The 19,213-nt window shown below is 44.1% G+C and overlaps 1 protein-coding gene across 2 annotated transcripts in view; it reads left to right on the top strand.

The window, feature by feature from the left end:
* Cabcoco1 (ciliary associated calcium binding coiled-coil 1) overlaps nucleotides 1-19,213 on the top strand; it is a 98,729-nt gene that overhangs the window by 20,990 nt on the left and 58,526 nt on the right. For both annotated transcript variants that reach the window (XR_003378103.1, XM_005360150.3), the window contains exon 5: nucleotides 4,423-4,495. Coding sequence is in view for 1 of the 2 variants with exons in the window: in XM_005360150.3 (XP_005360207.1) it covers nucleotides 4,423-4,495 (73 nt within the window). In the remaining variant the exon portion in view is untranslated. The remainder of the gene's footprint in view (nucleotides 1-4,422; nucleotides 4,496-19,213) is intronic.

The following is a 19,213-nucleotide window of genomic DNA, read 5'->3' as shown; positions in this document are numbered from 1 at the left end:
AGAATCACATACTTCATCAAATCTATTAAATACTCTAAGCTCTAAGATATTTTGAACTATTAACCAGTTTAACTCGTTAATAAGTCTTACTTTCTACTTACAAAATCATTGTGGATGGAGTGGAAGTATTTTTATAGCGTGATTCTTCATCATTGTAGCAAGAAACCTGTTTCTTTTTTCTTTTTGCCTATGTGTATATAGTGTGTATGTGTGCTTGCTAATACAGCGACACACATATGTATTAGGGTACACATGTGTGCAAATGTGTCTGGAGGCTCAAAATTGGCCTCAGGTATCTTCCTCAATCTTTATTGAGACAGAATCTCTCACTTGAGCCCAGAGCCCCTCCGATTCAGTGAATTCAGCTAGCCAAATTGTCCCGAGGAAACTCTGTCTCCACCCTCTGAGCAATGGGATCAGTGGTGGTCTACCACGCCCATGCGACATTTATATGGGTGCTGGGGACCTGAACTTTGGTCCTCAGGTATGCACACCGAGTGCTGAGCCATCTCCCAGCCTAAAATCTGCCTTAGGGTGTCTCCAACAAAGTATGTGTGAGAGCCATGCCTCTCTCCAAAGAGACAATGTTCAGACTCCACAAATCCCGGGACACCAGTGGGTGAAAGTCCGCCTCTACCTAACTACGCCTTCCTGCACAGTCTCTTCGCTCTCCCTTTTCAACTGTGTCTCCATGACTTCCCAGCATTACAAGTTAGCATCCTTCAAAACAGAGGGCCACCCAATGTCCTACACAGGTCAAGACCTACTTGGCAAAGGTCCTGGGGTTGTCTGGGAACATTATAAACAATAATGTGTTTAATACGATAAAGCTTATATACCGATTTCTGGTGTGGCTTAAGAATGGCATGGGATACAGTACTTTTTATAAGGTAACATCTAATACAATGGGATTCTTTTAGTACAAACCATGCTTTCCAGTGTGTGAGTCTCACTGAAAGCCTGACAAGTTTCCATAGCTTTTAGAGCAAGACATGTTCCTCCAGAGGGGGGAAGAGGAGGAAATTGACAGAAATCTAACCTCCATTCCCTCTCATCTCTCCTCCCCCACCCCCCACACTCACTGCCAAAGCCTGGGGACATGAGTTCAGATTCTTAGAACCCACGAAAAGCCAGGTATGCCTGTAAGCCCAGGACTGACTCATAGGGAGTTAGGAGGTGCTGGGAGAAGCTCTTGGCCCAGGCAGCAGTGAACAGGAAAGACCACATTCCAGAGCAAGGTGAAAAAAGCAAAAGCAAAGATCAACATAGAGGTTGTCCAGCCACCTCTACCATCCACCATGCAACGCATACACCTGAACACACACACCTACATACTCACACATGCACACACATGAACAAGCACATGAAAATCTGTGCCTTGAGGTCTTTCTGCACCTTAGGGCCTGAGATTCCCTGGACAGGGGAGGTCAACCACGCACATGTGCTCTGACTTCCTTCTTCATCTACACATGTCCACATGCTGGTCTGCTCAGGCAGGACACAGCTTTGCAGCTGAGCCTGAAGCCCAGGTTTAGAATGGAAATGGGGTCCCATAGCTAACCAGAGCATCAAAGCTTCCACGCATGCCACGATGTCCCTTTCCTGACAGCGAGGGACAAGCTCCTTTCCCTGTCTCATCTCTCCAGGCCATGTTCATCAGTGTACATCTTAACAGCTCCACATGCCCGATCTTAGATCGCCTAATAAAAAGAGATTAGTTAAATACAGAAAATCCAGATGTAATGCTGTTAAATCTCCACGTTGTGATTGTGGAGTAGCTACACATTTAATATAGTTATTAGACAAAGGATGAAGTCTCAGTGATTAGGAAATCTGGAACTGATAATGAAGCTGTAGGAGCCTTTCTACAACTGTGCAGAATCCCATGTGAGTTCACACATAGAAACTCAGTAGCAGTGAAATTACCCAACATAGTCACTTCAACGATTATTAAGTTTTAGAAAGATGAAGACAGCTAAACTGTGTGTGCTTCAGTTTAGCCCGGATAGTCTGTTGATCCAACCACTGAAAGCCACACTTAAGAGACCAAGTTTTCAACCAATGGCTGTTCACCCTCCAGAGAACAGACAGACAGACAGACAGACAGACAGACCAAAGAAATAATTCTGCCCAAGTCTAGCTTAGTGAAATGATGAGTTTATTAGAATTACTTCCAGGAACATGGGTGACTCCAAGACAGCTGGACCATCCCTGTCCCCACGACCAGCAAGGGTGACAACTCATGAAAGCCACATCCTTCAAGCCCCCTACAGAACGTGACAGGTAGATTTATCAGTGACTTGCACCTCTCCTGTGACTGCTTCTTATTGCTTATACAAGTTTGGAGAGGGGCCTCTGAATCTTTTCATCTTCTGGGCTTCTTGAGCCCCTGGTTTCAGGGTCTCTTCAGCCATGTAAATCTTATTGTCATCCCAAGTCTTGTAAAACTCTCCTTTGAGGAGGGAATGTAGCTGTTAGGAGGAAATAGTCATGCAATAATATAAAACGTAACTTGTCAATAACATTACGTTTCTTCAAATACCTTCACTTTAGTCTAAGTGCTATATTTATTATACTTGTGGTCTGGAAGAACTACTACCAAAGTTTCTTCTCAACGTGAGTAGGGGTGCTAGCCCGCTGTAAGAAAATCAGCCTTATCCCCACTTTGTGCCAAACAATGTGTGACACCAGGCCAGACAGCTCGGACTGTTTTTATTCCATCTTGCTTCAAGGTCTAACCTAAGAGGTGGATAACATCACCTAAACGCTTGAGTCAGACAGAAATCCAATGAAGGCTATAGCAACTGCATTCCCATGGTTGAACCATCAGCTGATTCTCAGATGAGACACCTATTATCTCCCTGAAGAAGCTGGAGGGTGCAGAGAGACAGAGAGGGAACTTGGCCTGTCCCTCAGGAAGTATCCCCCTTAGGCACCTTCCCCTGGGTACACATCCTGGTACTGGTCCCAGTCCTGCCTCCCTACTGCATCTTTCACCATCATATCCAAGTCAAGGATGCTGTTTGCATTGCAAAAGCTCCCTCTTGGCAGCCAGAGGACAGCCCCATCACTCTACATATCGAGGGCGCAGGGGCTGGAAGATGATGATGTTTCCGAGTGGAAACGTGTTACCCTATATTCCGTGTCTAGCACAGGATGACAAAGTGGTACTTTTTTCTAGTTCATTTACAGGTTAGCAAGCTGGATCCCAGGATGGCAGGCTGGTCCCCAAATATGGCCTTCCTTTGATTTGTATAACCCCAAATCAGCTATTGTCGGTGTGATAGTTTTGACCCCACAGTTTTCTCTAGGTCACCAATAGAAAAGAGAGGAACGCTGGATTTATTTTTCTTCGGTTATTTATCAGACGTCGCTAATCTTCCTGTGTTTTTCCAGCCAGCAGATCAAAGCAATGTCAAAAGCTAAGTTAGCCTTGTGAATGTTGATGAGAAAATCAGGTATTCAGTGGCTGCGGAGAAGAAAGGAAACTTGACTGGGCCCACACAGCCACTACTCTTTAATGGACTGAGCTCCCAGGGAGGCTCCACCGCTAATGTAACTCAGAGGGGCCCAGCTGCCTGAGGATTTCTCCATTGATTTCAAATGAATTGAAACTTTGATCCATTACCACATCCAGGAGAAGCCATTATTACAGATGCTCTGTAGCTACATTCTTGCAAATGTTAATTTCTCAGTTATATTAAAATCAATTTTCTTAAATAGCAGAAGGCACCAGAGTGAAAGAGAACCACTAAGACAATTTTTTTTTTTTGTTCTTGGGCGTTTTGCTGCATTATGAGTCTATTAATTTTCCCAACCAGCAGGATGAGAATTAGAAAAATTCAAATATTATCACAAACAGGATATTAGAAATCAGCCCTTCGGTAACATTTTTAACTCTCAATGATACATCGCTAAGGCTGTGAACTTACTAGAAATATTGCTTTGCAAGCGCGTGACTTTGTGCTCTTGCAGCCCGTGGTCCCTGACCACCTACCTAGTTGTCAGGTGAGAAGAGAAGAGACGATCCTTTCAAACATATGCCAGCCAGCCTTTGATATGTGACGACACAGCCTGCAGGGAAGTCGGACGTCTCCAAAACAAATCTTATACCTTACCAAGTCATTTTTTCTGTTGTTCCTGGAGACTGATTTACTTTTGAAACATCTGGGCAATGTGTGGCATAATGGATATAGAAACCCACCCCAGTTCATACCTGAACTGAGTCGGGTCTCAGGCAAAACACAGCTGATGCTGAGACTGGGTAGCTGCCTGAAGTGGAAGCTTGTTTTGGAATGAAAGAGATGGATCTCTGTCCCTCTGTTTACTGTCTCTGGCTTGGCCAGTTCCCCTTTCCCTTGAGGCTATTTTCTTCAGATATTTTCTCTCTCACGCTAGTTCTATGTCTGTTTTGTGTTTCAGCTTATTCCAGCACTACAGGCTCTATGAGTTTATGTTCTACTCGACCAGAGAAGAAATTGTCATAGGAACCGCGGTAAGTAACATGGGACAGAGCGGCCGAACAAACCACTGAGCCCCTCTGAATCCGGAATGGCTCAAAGCAACTTCCGGTCATGTTTGCCGTTGGGTTAATATAGCCTAGTAGCAATGAAAAAAGAATAATTATGCCAGGTGAGTTTCCGATTAAGAAAATAAGCTGTCTTTGGGTGGCGGGAGCGCCGTGAATTACATATTCAGGCATCTGTGAATTGTTTGACGAAGCTCCCTTGAGTAGGGTTCTCATGTCTCCGTGCAGAGAAAATCAGGAATCCCTCAGGTGGATCGGCCCAGCACAGTCTCTTCTGATTTTGCACCGTTTTCCCTCTGCTTCTTTTGAAAACCAGCATCAAACCTCACTTCTCCACATAAGCAAGATCCCACTCATGGCCTTGTGTCTCCAACAAAGGATTTGGGCTTATTCACTAAACACAGCCTCTCAGGGGTTTCCCCCGTCATTTCAACTGATCTCCTCTTGCTAAATTTTGGCTCAGGTCACACAAACATCCATTATCCTGTGGATTTCTCAGTGTTTCCTGTGGGCTCGTATAGCCAGGCGATCCAACAGGGATGTTCCCCCAGGAGAGGGTCATCTGCCTCTCTTCTCTAACATATGACAGCCTGGAGCATCATATAGGAAAGACACAGTCCTCCTGAAATCAATCCTAACCAGCCAATTAGGTGTCAGATGGAAGGTGGGAGGTTTTACAGTCCGAGATCTATGGAGAGATGCGGGAACCTCAGACAAGTCACGTGGGTGCAATTGCTGGGAATGAACCCAGAGTGGGAAACCAGCTCAATGAGATGAAGATGTTAAGGAAGCTTTTCCCATCAGTTCTCCGTCTACTTCAGCAGCTGCACTGCCTACTTCATAGAAGGACAAGGGACAGGCCAGAAAAGTGGATAGGAGATCCCACCGTCAACCCACCTTTCCTCACCTTAGGTGCCAGATGGGATGACTCTATCCGGATCTTGTCCACTTAGGATAACTTGGGTGGTGACAATACCCCAACATTAGTAGAATCAGATGTTTAGATCCATGATGAGCATGCCCAGAGTTTTTCCCCTCTCTGTTCCTCTGCAGTCCAAGGACAAGGTTAGACAACATCCGTGAGCGTGGAAAAGTAGCGTGGGTGAAGTAGCTAGAGACTGGCTTCTTTGTTGGTTCGTGTGTTTTTTTCCATATGATCAGAGTGGCAAGGTGTACTTCAGAGAAGGATGTGGATCTTCCAGACACTCGTGGGCTTCTAAAGGACTGATAAAAGCAGGAATTGTGTTATAGCATTTGGTGACATCTTGGTAGTCACTCATGACTTTTGGTGCAATTACCTAGTTTTTAATTAACAGAAAAGGCAGGATTCTGGCCCAGTACTGTGTGGCTGTTTGTGCTGGTCTCAAAGCTCTGGACTCAGATGAGATAACCCCGACAGTCACCATTTTGTTTCAGATGGAACAAGCTAGACCACACTGATAAACATGAGTTTCTTTCTTAACAGTAGATAGAGGACTAGAGCAAAACACATATGCCTCTATTCATAGACATAGCCAGATCATAAATGAAAATAGAAAAAAAAGACATATAATGCCCCAGTTTTCCGCCACTGATTAAGTAGCAGACCCAGGAAATGCCTGTCAGTGGCTGTCAAACAGAAAGAGAGAAGCCGAGGATAACTGGCTCCCTAATAGAATTGTCGGAGTCCATCTGAGTTGATCCTGCTGGATCTTTGCACTGCTCAGAATTCTGACTGTTCTCACACTAACTACTCATTTGCTGGCAATACAGCGGCTCGCCTGAGTGTTGGGGGTGTCATGGGAATGCAGTGAGCTTACCTGGCTGTGTGAGATTCTGTCGGATAGAAGATGAAGAATCCAAAAACATGAAAATAAAAATGCGAAAAGGAGGAAGGGTAGATAAAAACGACTCAACCCCAAGTGCACTCTGGCCTCCTTGTTGGGAGCACGTGGTCTGGTGTGGGTGTGGTTTATGTGTGTCCAACAATGATTCATGTTGGCTGAAGCTAATCTTAACAGGGCAGTGCCTAGGGAGAGGATCTGTCTTTGGAGGGACACCCTCAGAAGGGGTTGAGGAACGTAATCTCTCACTGATATCTTGATCCCTCCCACGTGCCCCTATCATTGCATCACTGGCTACCATGCTCCCGTGAGGACTTCTCCATAACCTCACCAAAGTCAGCAACTTGCAATTAAATTTATAGGAATATAAAATGAATTAACTCCTCTTCTTTGTAAAGTTAGCCTTAAGTAGTTCATTACGGTAATGGAAAAAAAAAAAAAAACAGACCCATGTGCCCTAGTTCCAATAACCAGGGAAATAAACCAGTACGAATGGAGTTTAGTTGTGAGACCATCAGACATGTGGGCACGAGCTAGCTGTGCATTTGGTAATGACTCTATGCTAATTTGTGTAACTCATAAAAATGTCATCAGTGTTTTAAGGGTTGCGAATTCGGTTAAGTGGGGGAATTTGAGAGGGGGCAGAATTATTCTGCATTGCTCAAGTGGGCTCAAAAATGATCATTAATGACCTCAGAAGAGAACCAGGGAAAGGAGATGAGTGGGGGGACTTAGATCATGTACATGTGGTTTCGGAAGAATAGGTCTGAGTTCAGTCAAATGCTCTGGCATCTCTCACGGGAAGGCCGTGACTGTGCTGATTTATTAACATTAGATTGAGTATTATTGCTTGTTATCCTTATTAAGAAATTTAGAGAGAAACTTAATGTATGTGTAGATTTCTAGCACACGGCATACGTTGAGTATTTAGGAAAACAGCATTTAATATCAACTGCAATAACTGTCTATAGGTTAGATTTCCACCTTATACAAAATTCTACAGTGAGTTCTGCTCACTCAAGTTCCTTCGCCAGTGGCAGACACATGCACCAACAGCAGCCTAACCTTTCCCCTGAAAACAACTAGAAAAACAGGACAAGATACAATTTTAACTTAAGTATTTGAGATCTCCCCTACCATAGCTCAAAATCATTATGAATCATTATGGGGCTAGAGAGATGGATCAGCAGTTGAGAGCGTATTACGTCTGCAGAGGACCCCAGCACCCAATTCGGCTGTTCACAAGTCTCTGTAACTTCAGTTCTAGAGGATGTCTGGCGCCCTCTGTTGGCCATCATAGGCACCTGGACTCACCTCACATGCACATGCTCACACACATATACATAATAAATGTATCTATGCATCTCAGAGGTAAGTCTGGCATTTGGTGATGCTTTCTGCCATAGCATCTGTCTATTTTTAAAGGATGCTAAAGAGACTTAGAAAATAAGAGAAGGGTCTTTGGTGGACACTTGGAACTGAAAAAAAAAAGAGATAACCCCAAGAGCTGTGTGCCCATACCCCAAAGGATTGCCTTTGAGGAAATTTCCCTCAAAATTCCCTACGTGGACTGATTTCCACTTTAAAATTCTCTGGAGTATTGAAACCAATTCTGTACTGCCCTCCAGAAGACGGCAACGATTTCCCATAACCAGTACCAACCAGTACCTACCACATATTGAGGTCACCAAGCACAGAAAATATGAATAGTCTGCAGGAGGTCTTTATGGATGAAGTGGTCACAATTAAATAATTATACTAAAAAAAAATATGTTCTTAAAAACTGTAGGATACTGGATTTTGGCAGAGAACGTATCTTAGAGACAGGGTCACTTCTTGGCTTAGATCTCCTGGATGGTTAGACTGGGTGACCAGCAAACCTCTGGGATCTGCACATCTACCTCAAGCACTGGAAGTGGGTGTCACCACACCCAGCTTTTTATGTTCTTCCCAGGATCAAACTCAGGACCTCCATCTTGGGCAGCAAGCGGTTATCCACTGACCTATCTATCTCCTTAGCCCCCAAAAGGTTCAGTCTTGAAGAAAATGTTTTCCCTCTGGTTCTCCATGGCATTCTATTGGCAGCTCTTTGCTTAGCACAGTGTAAAGTTACTTGATTGTCTGCTGGCTCTCACAGTTCCTGTTGGGAAGCCAAGTGTCCATCAACTTCCTCTTGCATCTCCGAAAGGAAGGTCTTTCCCCCCATTATTGGTTATGCCACCCTCTCCATACATATTATGGATTTATTTTGATTCGGGAATTTTCTTTTTGCTAGTTTTAAAATTATGTGTCCAGGGAATGCAGCGGTTATGAACACAGAGCTGATGAAAGAAGGAAGAAAACACTGAAACCAACCCGCAGTGCTCAGCTTAAACTACAGCTTTAAAATGGGAGAAATAAGTGGGAGGAACATTTTGTCTTTAATTTTTGTCTTTCATGTGGAACGAAACACCTGAGTTTCTAAATTTTTTTTGAGACAAGATATCACTCCATAACCCAGACTAGCCTAGAACTTGAGATCCTCCTTCCTCAGACTTCAAACTCCTGTGGTTACAGACTGGTGTTTAATTTTTTTAAGAAGGTTTTTTTTTTGGGGGGGGGTGGAAATTGGTTTGTTGAAATTGAATCTCTTTCACTTTGTAGTCCTGGCAGGTTTTAAATACATTCACGGTTTTTCTGCCTCGCCCTCCCAAATGTGATTAGACTTTGAGTCACCACGTCAGACTTCCTGACTGTTTGATGAACTAAATCAAATTTTTTTAAGTCACTTGGAGAAAAAGAAAACACTTGGAAATTACCAATGGTGATCAAAATACTTGCAAATAGTTCATATAATAAAACATGTAAAAGAAAGTCAGACAAAAGAAATATGGGGGAAAATGCAGAGCTTGTAGCAGCTAAATTTGGTCAAATTTGGGGCTGCAGGGATGGCTCAGTGGTTAAGAGTACATATTTGTCTCGTAGGGTACCAAAGTTTGGGTTCCAGCACCCACTTCAGTGGCTCACAGCCATTTCTAACTCTGACTCGAATTTAGGATGCCCTATTCTGGTCTCCTGGGGCACCATACCCATATGTACATACAGACACACATATAAAAATAATTTTTAAAATGCCACAAAAGGGGCTGGAGAGATGGCTCCGATGTTCTAAAGGCTTACTGCTCTTGCAGAGTACCTGGGTTCGATTCCCAGTGCCCACATGGAGGTTTACAACCATTATTACAACTCCAGAGTCTCCAACAACCTTCCCTGGTCTCTGCCGGCACAGGCATGTACTTGGAACAGAGACACAGGCAGGCCCAAAACATAAAATTAAAATTCATTTTTAGCTGGGTGTTGGCAGTGCATGTCTTTAATCCCATCACTCGGGAGGCAGAGGCACGTGGATCTCCATGAGTTCAAGGCCAGCCTGGTTTATGGAGTGAGTTCCAGAACAGCTAGGGCTGTTACATAGAGCCCTATATATATATATATATGTTTATATATAAACATATATATATATATATATATACACACACATACACACACACACATATATATATACATATATATCCAAATAAAAAGGGAAATGGTTAAATAAAAAAATAAAATGCCACAGAAAGCTACACCATCTTTAGAAGGAGTACCTTTAGCTAGGATGTGATTGACCCTAGAAGGAAAATGTGAATTTGGGAGTGAAGAGCAAAATGGACAGTACCCAGGACTTATTTTGAAGGCAGGCAGACGTGAGGATGTGCAGCCATGTGTGTGACAGCAGAAGGACAGAAAGACCTCATGGTAAACGTTGCTATGCCTTGCCTCCAGGTAGCAGGGCGTAAGCGGGAATTGGCTGGGAAGGAGAAAGGGGCATTTTGCCCTGTCTGTTCCAGATTGATGCTGGTGCTTCACCATGTGACTCGCCTTTGCGTACCACTTGTACTAGAAGAAAATAATTCCGAGCTGATTTCTGAGAAGGCACAGTTTGTAAATTAAGAGCAGGTGTACGTTCAATCGCCATCAGCATTTTGGCAGATAGACAGCCGGTCAGAGAGACGTTACCCGGAGTTTTACAAGAGAAAAGCTAAACGGAGAAATGATTGGTGCATTCTCAGCCCATAAATTTAAATGCTTTACAACCGTTCTGCCATATTTAACTTTCAACTACAAACCGGGTCTGGCTGAGGAGTCACTTACAGAGTGAAAAGCTGGCATTCTACTGTAACGTCCCAAATTTTCTCCCACAAAAATAAAATCGGCTTCCTGAATCATGAGCTGTGTGTCACGTCTTAAAATATTGATGCAGTTCAAGTCCAGCGGAGTGATGACGCAGCAGATCTCGAACCACGGGCACTCTCAAAGGTCGTCATGCATGTGCACATGCACACACGTGTGCTTAAACACACAATAATACATGTGCACATGCGCATTGGGGAGACGAGAAACTTCACAAGATTTAGTACGTTTCAATAATTCCCCCAACTTCTGAACTGAGATGGCATGGACAGTTGGAGGGCTAACTCCAGGAACCAGCAGGCTCACTCCTCGGCAGGGGATGCTCAGACACTCGGATGCTACCCCGGGCCCCTGGTGGAGCTCCATGGAAACTGTAGTTCACGCTGTAGAATGTGTGGCTCCAGGGCAGGCAATAGCACATCCCGTGGAGCCGCTGGCAGAAACCCTGCTTTTCCGAGCGGTGCGGTGCCCAGATATGACTATTATCCACGTGATAGATGTACAGAGATATTTAAAGAGAATCATAAATACACCTAAGTGTCTACCTTGCCTGGAGTTATACTTTGGCAGACTTTCAAATCCCAAAATAATACCACTTAAGGTCAGCAAATACAGGAATTCAGAGCTCTTCCAGCCAGCGGATGTCAATGGGATATAATTTCATGTTCTGAACACATACTCTTCAGCACCAACAAAATCAAGGAAACATTTTTTTCTCTCTTATTTCAAAAGTCACTCAGATTATGGGTGTTAATGATATTGTAATTTGAGGGGGGAAAAGACAGAAACATAAATTTTCTTTTATTTCTGTAAACTATAAAGTTCAATAAACAAAACAGGAAACTTATGTAACAATCATTGCATCCGCTGTCTTAAGGAAAAGAGAGCGGTATAAACAGCACTCTAGTCTGGACAGATTTGGGAAGGCAAGAGGCAATTGAAGGGTAGCTACAAATGTCTTTTTTTTTTCTTCTTCTTCTTGAAATGAAATTCACCTATTAATAATTCACAATACCTTGTAAATCCAGCTCCAGGGGATCCAACGCTCCCTTCTGGCCACTTCTGGCACCTACAGTCACATACACAGACCCGCACACAGACACATAAATATATACACAGCTAGAACTGAAATAAATATTTTAAAATAATATCTGAACTAACACAAATGATGTTTTTAATCTTGGACAAGATTTCTGTCTTGAATTAGCCCATTAGCAAGCCGCTGGGAGAGAATATTGCACGGCGTGTAATTTGCCGTTTGACCCAGCGGAATGGGGTGTGCTGAGAAAAATCTATCAGAAATTGTTGTGTTGAAATAACTTTATCTGCTCTGCCTGGCGTGTGTGACAAAGTGACTGGCGAATCTATCACTTAAAGAAAGTGGTCGATGCTCCAGCCTGCAATTCAACAGGCTTCAGTCTCCCCCTTTTCCCTTCAAGCTCTGAAAAATAATCATCCTCCCTTAAATATCAATCTTTTCAGAGAAATTTGGGGGAATTTGTCTCTAGCCAAACAATTGATAAATGGCAGGTGCATAATTTTAAAGATGGTTTCCATAGCGGCTCACCTGGCACTTCAGCTCCTGAGCCTGTCACTCAAGAGTTTCTGCCCTCCTGGACCACTGTAGCATCCATCTCTGCCACTCTGTGACCTGGCCTTTGAATAAGGCTGGGCTTCTGGTAATTGCATTTTCCTGCTCTCCTTTGCCTGGATGTAGAAAGCCTCACTTACTGTCCAACATTTCTTTGCCAGTCCAAAGTGATTACTCCTGCACTGTGCAACTTTGAGAGATGTTTTTATTGAAGGAAGGAGAGAGGGTGGGAGGGGAGGAGAGAGAGAGGATGGAAGGGAGTGAGGGAAGACAGACAAGGAAGTTTTCCAATGCTATGTTTCTTTCTTCAGCATTCGCTCCCTTGCTGGAGATCAGCATCCCCGTGTTATGCCTTAGATGCTGACTTAAATTCTAGCTCTCCACCACAAGGCTAATTATAGACCACTGAGTGGCCAGAGCATCAGGCATTATTACTTCTCTTGGTTTGCCCCATGCAGGCACTCTCTACATTCAACCTGTGCTCAAAATTGGACCAAATTAAATGATGGAAAATAATGGCAGCAGTCTTTCATTGCCTAATTGAAAAACACCACGTTTGCGAAATCCAGTTTTGTTTATCCAGAGAAAAACCTAAGTCAGTCTTTAAATTATAAATGATCATGCACTAGGTCCTTTACCAAGAGCTTAGAAGCCATTCTTAAAAGAAAGTGGTTCTAGTATTCATGTTTGATTATGAAAAAAAAAATTTTATATGGAACACCTTGTGAAATGTTGAAATACAGCTCATTGTAAGTCAAGACACTCAGATCCCAAATGTCTTTGCCTATATCAGAATCTTATGTCTGGGGGTAGGAGGTTACTCTAGACCAATTTGAAAATCAAACCTCTAAAACAAAATCTGTGATGTAAATACGTGACAGAAAGGGAATAGTACTCTTGATAGTCTCCTTAATTCCATTTTGAAAATTAATACAAGATTTGTGCTGAAGGAACCATCAAAAGCATTTCTGTGGGGCTGTAGAGGTGGCCCTGAAGTTGAGCACCTTTGCTGTTCTTGTGGAGGACATGAGTTTGGCTCACAGCATCCATGTCAGGCAGCTCACCCACCTGCAATTCCAGCTTCAGAGTATCTGATGGCCTCTGACCTCCACAGGCACCTGCATGCATGCGCACAAACTCTAAAGCGGACATATGCACATACCCACAATTAAAAATACGATAATCTCTTAAAAAGCCATTTACATAAGAATAGACATAAATTGCCAATAAGCTCATGCAAAGATTTTTAGCATTTTCAGTTCTCAAGAAAAGGCAAATTAAAAGCCCTGTGTGGTGGCTGTGGTGTTATGAGCATGTAGGATTGTCACAGTTTTGAAGCAGGCCTGGTCAACATGGTGAGTTCTTGAGGAGCTATCTGAGACCCTACCTCAAACCTCCCATCCCAGAAAAAGAAAGAAATGCCAATCGAAACCCCGACATTCTGAAAGGTTCCAACTGCAGCACCCTGCCTTGGGGGAACATGAGGACAAGCACGTCCCTTCTGGAGTGGCAGGAAGAGAAATGCTGCAGCGTTCCGGTGACAACCGGGCGACTTTGAAACACGGTCGCTCTTCATGCACGTCTATACTTCCTCAAGTTTATCTCAAGTAGACAGTAAGACAAGGAGCAGAAATATGAGTGTGTGTAGTTGCCTGCAATTTGGAAAAAGGTGACATAAATTGTGACATACTTAATTGCCTTTCATTAGAAAGGCAAAGCTCAAAGTATGTGTGTATCTGTGTATGTGTGTCTGTATCTTTGTGTGTGTTTCTGTGTGTGTGCATGCACATACTCAGGATGGGAAGGTCTGTGTGTGGATATCTGCACCTGTGTGCAGGTGCCAATGGAGGCAAGAAGAGGGTGTTGGATGCCCTGGATCTGGAGTTATAGGCAGTTAGGAGCTGTCCCTCATGGGTGCTTAAAACCAAATTCGGATACTCTAGAAGAACAATTATTCTGAAATACAGCGCCCTCTCTCTAGCACCCATCTTGCACCTCCTGTTTCTTCTCCGTGTCCTCTGGCATCGCTCCTGTGCCTAGACTCATCTCTTCCTCTCTCTCCCAAGAAGTTCCACCTAGCCTCTTCCTGCCTAGCTATTGGCCATTCAGCTCCGTGTTAAACCAGTCAGAAGGTGCCTTTACAAAGACACATCTTCACAGTGTACAACAAGATTATTCCACAGCAGGTCAGACCCTTGGGGTATCATCTACTGCTTTTACCATGTTCTCCGCCTTACTTCCTGAATCTTCCCATGGGTTCTAAGTTCTCAAATCCCAGGAAGGGTTTCCGAGCATGGATCTAACTTGTACTCTTTTTTTCCTTCTGGCCCCTAAGCCTTATGAAATTAACACCTTCATTTCATCCTATCCGTTTATCGTATTCACTTGCCAAACCCCAGGCTAACATAGAGGATGATAATTGTATCTCCTTTTCTTGTTCCAATTACTCCTTTATATAAGCAGGATCCTGCTTTACACAAATAAATCCCTTTTGTCCACCATCTTGGCCTCAAATGCATTTCTATCTATACACGACAAAGGCCATCAACGTCTACTGCTGCTTGCTTGACACTCTCAATCCTTGGGCACTAATCTCCAAGACTGTGAAATTTTCTCTAAACCTTTAACTGTGTTCAGGGCATCTCTGTGTTAGTGGTGTGGACCCTGCTCATCAAGCAAGGATGCTACCTTATGCCACATAGACGAAGACTGTCATCTTGGAGTTCCTCTCACAGACACTCCTCAGCCTTAGTTGTAGGCCTCACCATCCATAGCAAGAACTGTACAACCACTGCCGTAGCACAAAGGGACACTAACATTCACCACAAAAGAAAGAACACCTCTCGGTATTTCCTCCATGGATGCTCACCCCTCAGGCTTCTTGGTTTTAGTTACATACTTTGCTGTCCATAGCCAGAACCATGTACTCATTTATACCACGTAGCTATAGGCCAGCAAGCTTGTTTATTAAACCAATCACAATGACATGTATTCACACAGTAGAAAGGAATGTTCCACAACGAAGGGTGTGCAGAGCAGTGGCAATAAGATCTGGAAAACAAAACTCTAGCCACAGGGATTTGTCTAAAATATTATCTAACCAATAGATGGCAGGCTGTAGAGGAATAGATGCAATTTGGAAAAAGCCGACATGTTTCTATTCTGTGATCGAATGTCCACAGAATCCATCAGTAATCCCAAATTCGGTTTCCAGGTAGAGCAGACTTTTCAGCGTTGCCTGAGGTGTCCGGACATGCCCAAGGTAGACTGCATGGCACTGAGCAGCCCAGGTGCTTAAAGGAGCATTTCAAAATGCTAAAGGGAAAGCAACCAGGATTTGCTATGAGCCAGAAGCCTCTGAGGCTCTCAGTCAATGTAGCAACTACCTTCAAATCTGAAGGGCTGGTAACTTAAAAAAGGGACCAGTTTGGTCTGCAGAACTCCCAAGGACAGACCAAAACCAGTGGATCATCTAGGGGGACGATTTGGACTAAATAAATGCTATCTCTTTGTAAATAATAAAACTATCCCAAACTGGAAGGACAAGACAGGGACGACCTGAGTGCAGGCATTACTGCCCCTTGGCACAGGGACTCACCCCCAGAAGGCCTGGTCAGGTGATAATCGATCACCTATTGACAAGCTCTGAAGCTTCACAATGTTATTTTTGGTGCAATATTCTGTTAAAAAAAATCTTCAAGGACTTGGCTGGCAATTGAGTTAGTTGAGTTATCAAGAAATATAGGATTAGACATTCTGTAGGATGGTCTTTTCTGTATGCTGTGAATATGTGCTCTCAATGGTTAGGAAATAAAGATTCTTTGGCCTATGACAAGGCAAGATAGAGCCAGGCTGGAGATACAAGCAGGGATAAAGAAGAAGGGCAGAGTCTGAGAGACACTAACCAGCCAGTTACCCAAGAAGAAAGATGCCAATAGACCAGTAACACCATGAGCCACTTGGCAATGTATAGATTAATAGAAACAGGTTAATTTAAATGTAAGAGCTAGCTAGTAATAAGCTTGAGCCATCGGCCAAGCATGTGTAAGTAATATTAAGCCTCTGAGTGATTATTTGGAAACTGGCAGACAGGGGAGAAACCTCCAATTACTCATACAAAAATGGGATTATCTACGAGTATGAGATTTTTCTAGACAGTTTAAGCGATATGTATCTTTCACATTATTTCTTTAAACGGATATTAGAAACATGTCTCCCACAAGGGTCCAGATGGCCTTGATCCAGGTTTCCTTCCGCACTCCTGCCCTCAGGAGGCAGAGCCCACACCCCTGCCTCGAAAGTGTATGCCTGGCTTCTAGTGAGCACAGTGGGAGAAGAGATATTGTCTTAGTTAAGTTTCTATTGCTATGAAAAGACACCATGACCACAGCAGCTCTTATAAGGGAAACATTTCATCGAGGGGGCTTGCACCATGACCATTACACCATTATCAACATGACCGGGCACAAGGCAGCATGCCGGCAGACATGTCGCTGGAGGAATAGCTGAGAGTCTTTCAAACAACAGGAAGCCAACTGAGACACTGGGTGGTATCCTGAGCATAGGAAACCTCAAAGCCTGCTCCCACAGTGATGCACTTCTTCCAACAAGACCAACGCCACACTTCCTAATAGTGCCATTCCCTGTGAGAGTGTGGGAGCCAGTTACCTTCAAACCACTACAGATGAGCTGCCTCTTCCAAAATTGTCTACAAAGAAACCACTACTTCCTGAGTGTTCTCCCTTTGCCCCCACTCATTCATTCATGTATATTAATTGTGAAAGTTACAGGTTTTATCATGACATCTTTATGCATAAAAATGTAATTTTATCATATTCACCCTCAGCCTTCCTTTATGCTGGTCCTCTTCATTTCCTCAAATAGTGGCCTTATACTTTCACGTCTTCTTTTAGAATCTGAATTATACATGTAAGTGCAAACATACAACATATTGTTTCTCTGAGCCTGGCTTTTCCCTCTTAACGTGACGGTCTCTGGACCCAGGCCCTCTCTTAGAAAATGGAGGATGTCATTCTTTGCAATGGCTGAACAGGACTCCAAGGTCTTGTCATGTGACAAGACTTTCCCTGGGGACACAATGCCCATCTCTACTCACCACAGACAGGAAGCCCATGGCAGACCAAAAGATAGATGCCAGAGTCCAGCTTGGTGAGCCAATGAGTTTTAATGGGGTTACTCACAGGAATATGGGTGAGGGGTTCCTTATAAGACTAGAAACAACTCAAGGACAGCTGTATCCCCAAAGCCTACTCCAGCATGTGTGACAGCTCACCAAAGCTGGGAGCCTGGAACACACTGAAAGACCAGTAGGTTGGGGAGTGTTATTTCCATGAGGCTCAGTTGATCTACATTTTCCAGGCAACTGGGCCCATTTCTGTGTCTTCAAAGCAGCTGGTCTAGACTCGGGGCTTCTTCACAGCTTGGCGTGTCTGAAAGTGATCCTTGGCCATCTTTATTGCTTATCCTGAGACAGAGAGGCCTAGTGAATCAAGTCAGTTTTAGGAACTTCCTGTAGCTATTTTGAGTTGTTTGCTCTCTGTCTTAACGATCTTCCTTGGGAGATGAAATGTTTGCATCTTAGAGGAGGCCATTACACAACATGTGTGCACGGTGACTTTCTCTGCATCTGTGCACTGGTGCCTATCTTGTGATGTGGCGACCCTTAGGAGCCTCTGCCAAGGTTCCATGTCACCCCACAGTGTCATGTGCCTGGGCTTGGAAGTGACCTCTCCTGGCTGAGGCTCTTGAGGGCTGTAGGTCTTGTGGATCACTTGATCACACCTTTTCAGAGACTTTGAGGCAATGCCACCAGACAGGCCCATCCTGGGTGCCTGTACCACAGGACTCCAAGTCTCTAAATGTCTATTTAAATGGGCAGATTTGGGGTCGCTTGTTACAAAGTCCCAGGTAACATATGTCTGCTCCCTTCACGATGTGTGTGAAGTACCCACCCCCAAATGCTCAGCCTCAAGTCTCTATCTCTACCTGTCTAGTCCTGTCCAGCCTGCCTTGGATGCTCTGCTGCCCGTCACTCTTCAAATTGCCTCTAGAATTGTAACTCAGCTCCTCAGTACAACACCACTGCACATAACGGATGCTCGGTAAACATCTATGCACAACTTGACCACCGTTTTCTTTTGCCGTGTGTGAAGAAACCTATCCCCTGAGAGATGTCTTACTGACTCACTCACACTAAAGTCCAAAGAGATGTACCAAAGTGTTCAGAGCTAACCTTTCTATAAACAAGGCTCTATCTAGCCTGACAGACAAAGCATCTGCCCCTCACATCTGAGCCTGTTAGATACCAATTTACTCAATGCTTTTTTTTTTTTTTTTTGGTGGATTTTTCGAGACAGGGTTTCTCCGTAGCTTTTTTGGTTCCTGTCCTGGAACTAGCTCTTGTAGACCAGGCTGGCCTCAAACTAACAGAGATCCGCCTGCCTCTGCCTCCCGAGTGCTGGGATTAAAGGCCTGCGCCACCACCTCCCGGCACTCAACGCTTTTTTGCTTCTGCCGTGGGAGCAGGCACACACCTCAGTTCCCACAGAGTCAGAGCTGTGGTACACTGACAGCGAAGCAAAGACTTTGAGGCACCAAAAAGTCTCAGGTTGACCTACACAAGCATTTCCAAGGCTGGGTGCTGTACACAATCCTCTGCTATGTGGTTGTCACATTTGCTGAGCAGCTGTGTAGGCCTACCATCCTTCTAAGTGCCTTGGGGCTTAGAGTCTGTGGTCATCAGTTTCCTGTGCAGACCACACTTCTCCTACGAGTCTCCGGGGTCGGCTCGTACAACAGCCCTGGTGGCTTATCATGAGAACAGTAGCAGCAGGAGTGGCCAGCCATAAGAACATAAACCCATGAGAACGTCATTCACAAACAAAGCAAAGATCCGGGCTAGTAGAACAAGCTGGAGCTGAAAGGTTTCTGGATTAGGATCCGTGGATGGAGGGATCTACTCTGAACACTGTACTCCTGAGCAGAGATCACAGCATAAAGTACAAACATTGGGCAAAAATGCAAGGGAAGTCAAGTTAG

This window comes from Microtus ochrogaster, linkage group LG2 (assembly GCF_000317375.1).
Source record: "Microtus ochrogaster isolate Prairie Vole_2 linkage group LG2, MicOch1.0, whole genome shotgun sequence".
Taxonomy (NCBI): domain Eukaryota; kingdom Metazoa; phylum Chordata; class Mammalia; order Rodentia; family Cricetidae; genus Microtus; species Microtus ochrogaster.
The sequence above is the reverse complement of the archived record's forward strand: the minus strand, read 5'-3'. Positions and strand labels throughout refer to the sequence as shown.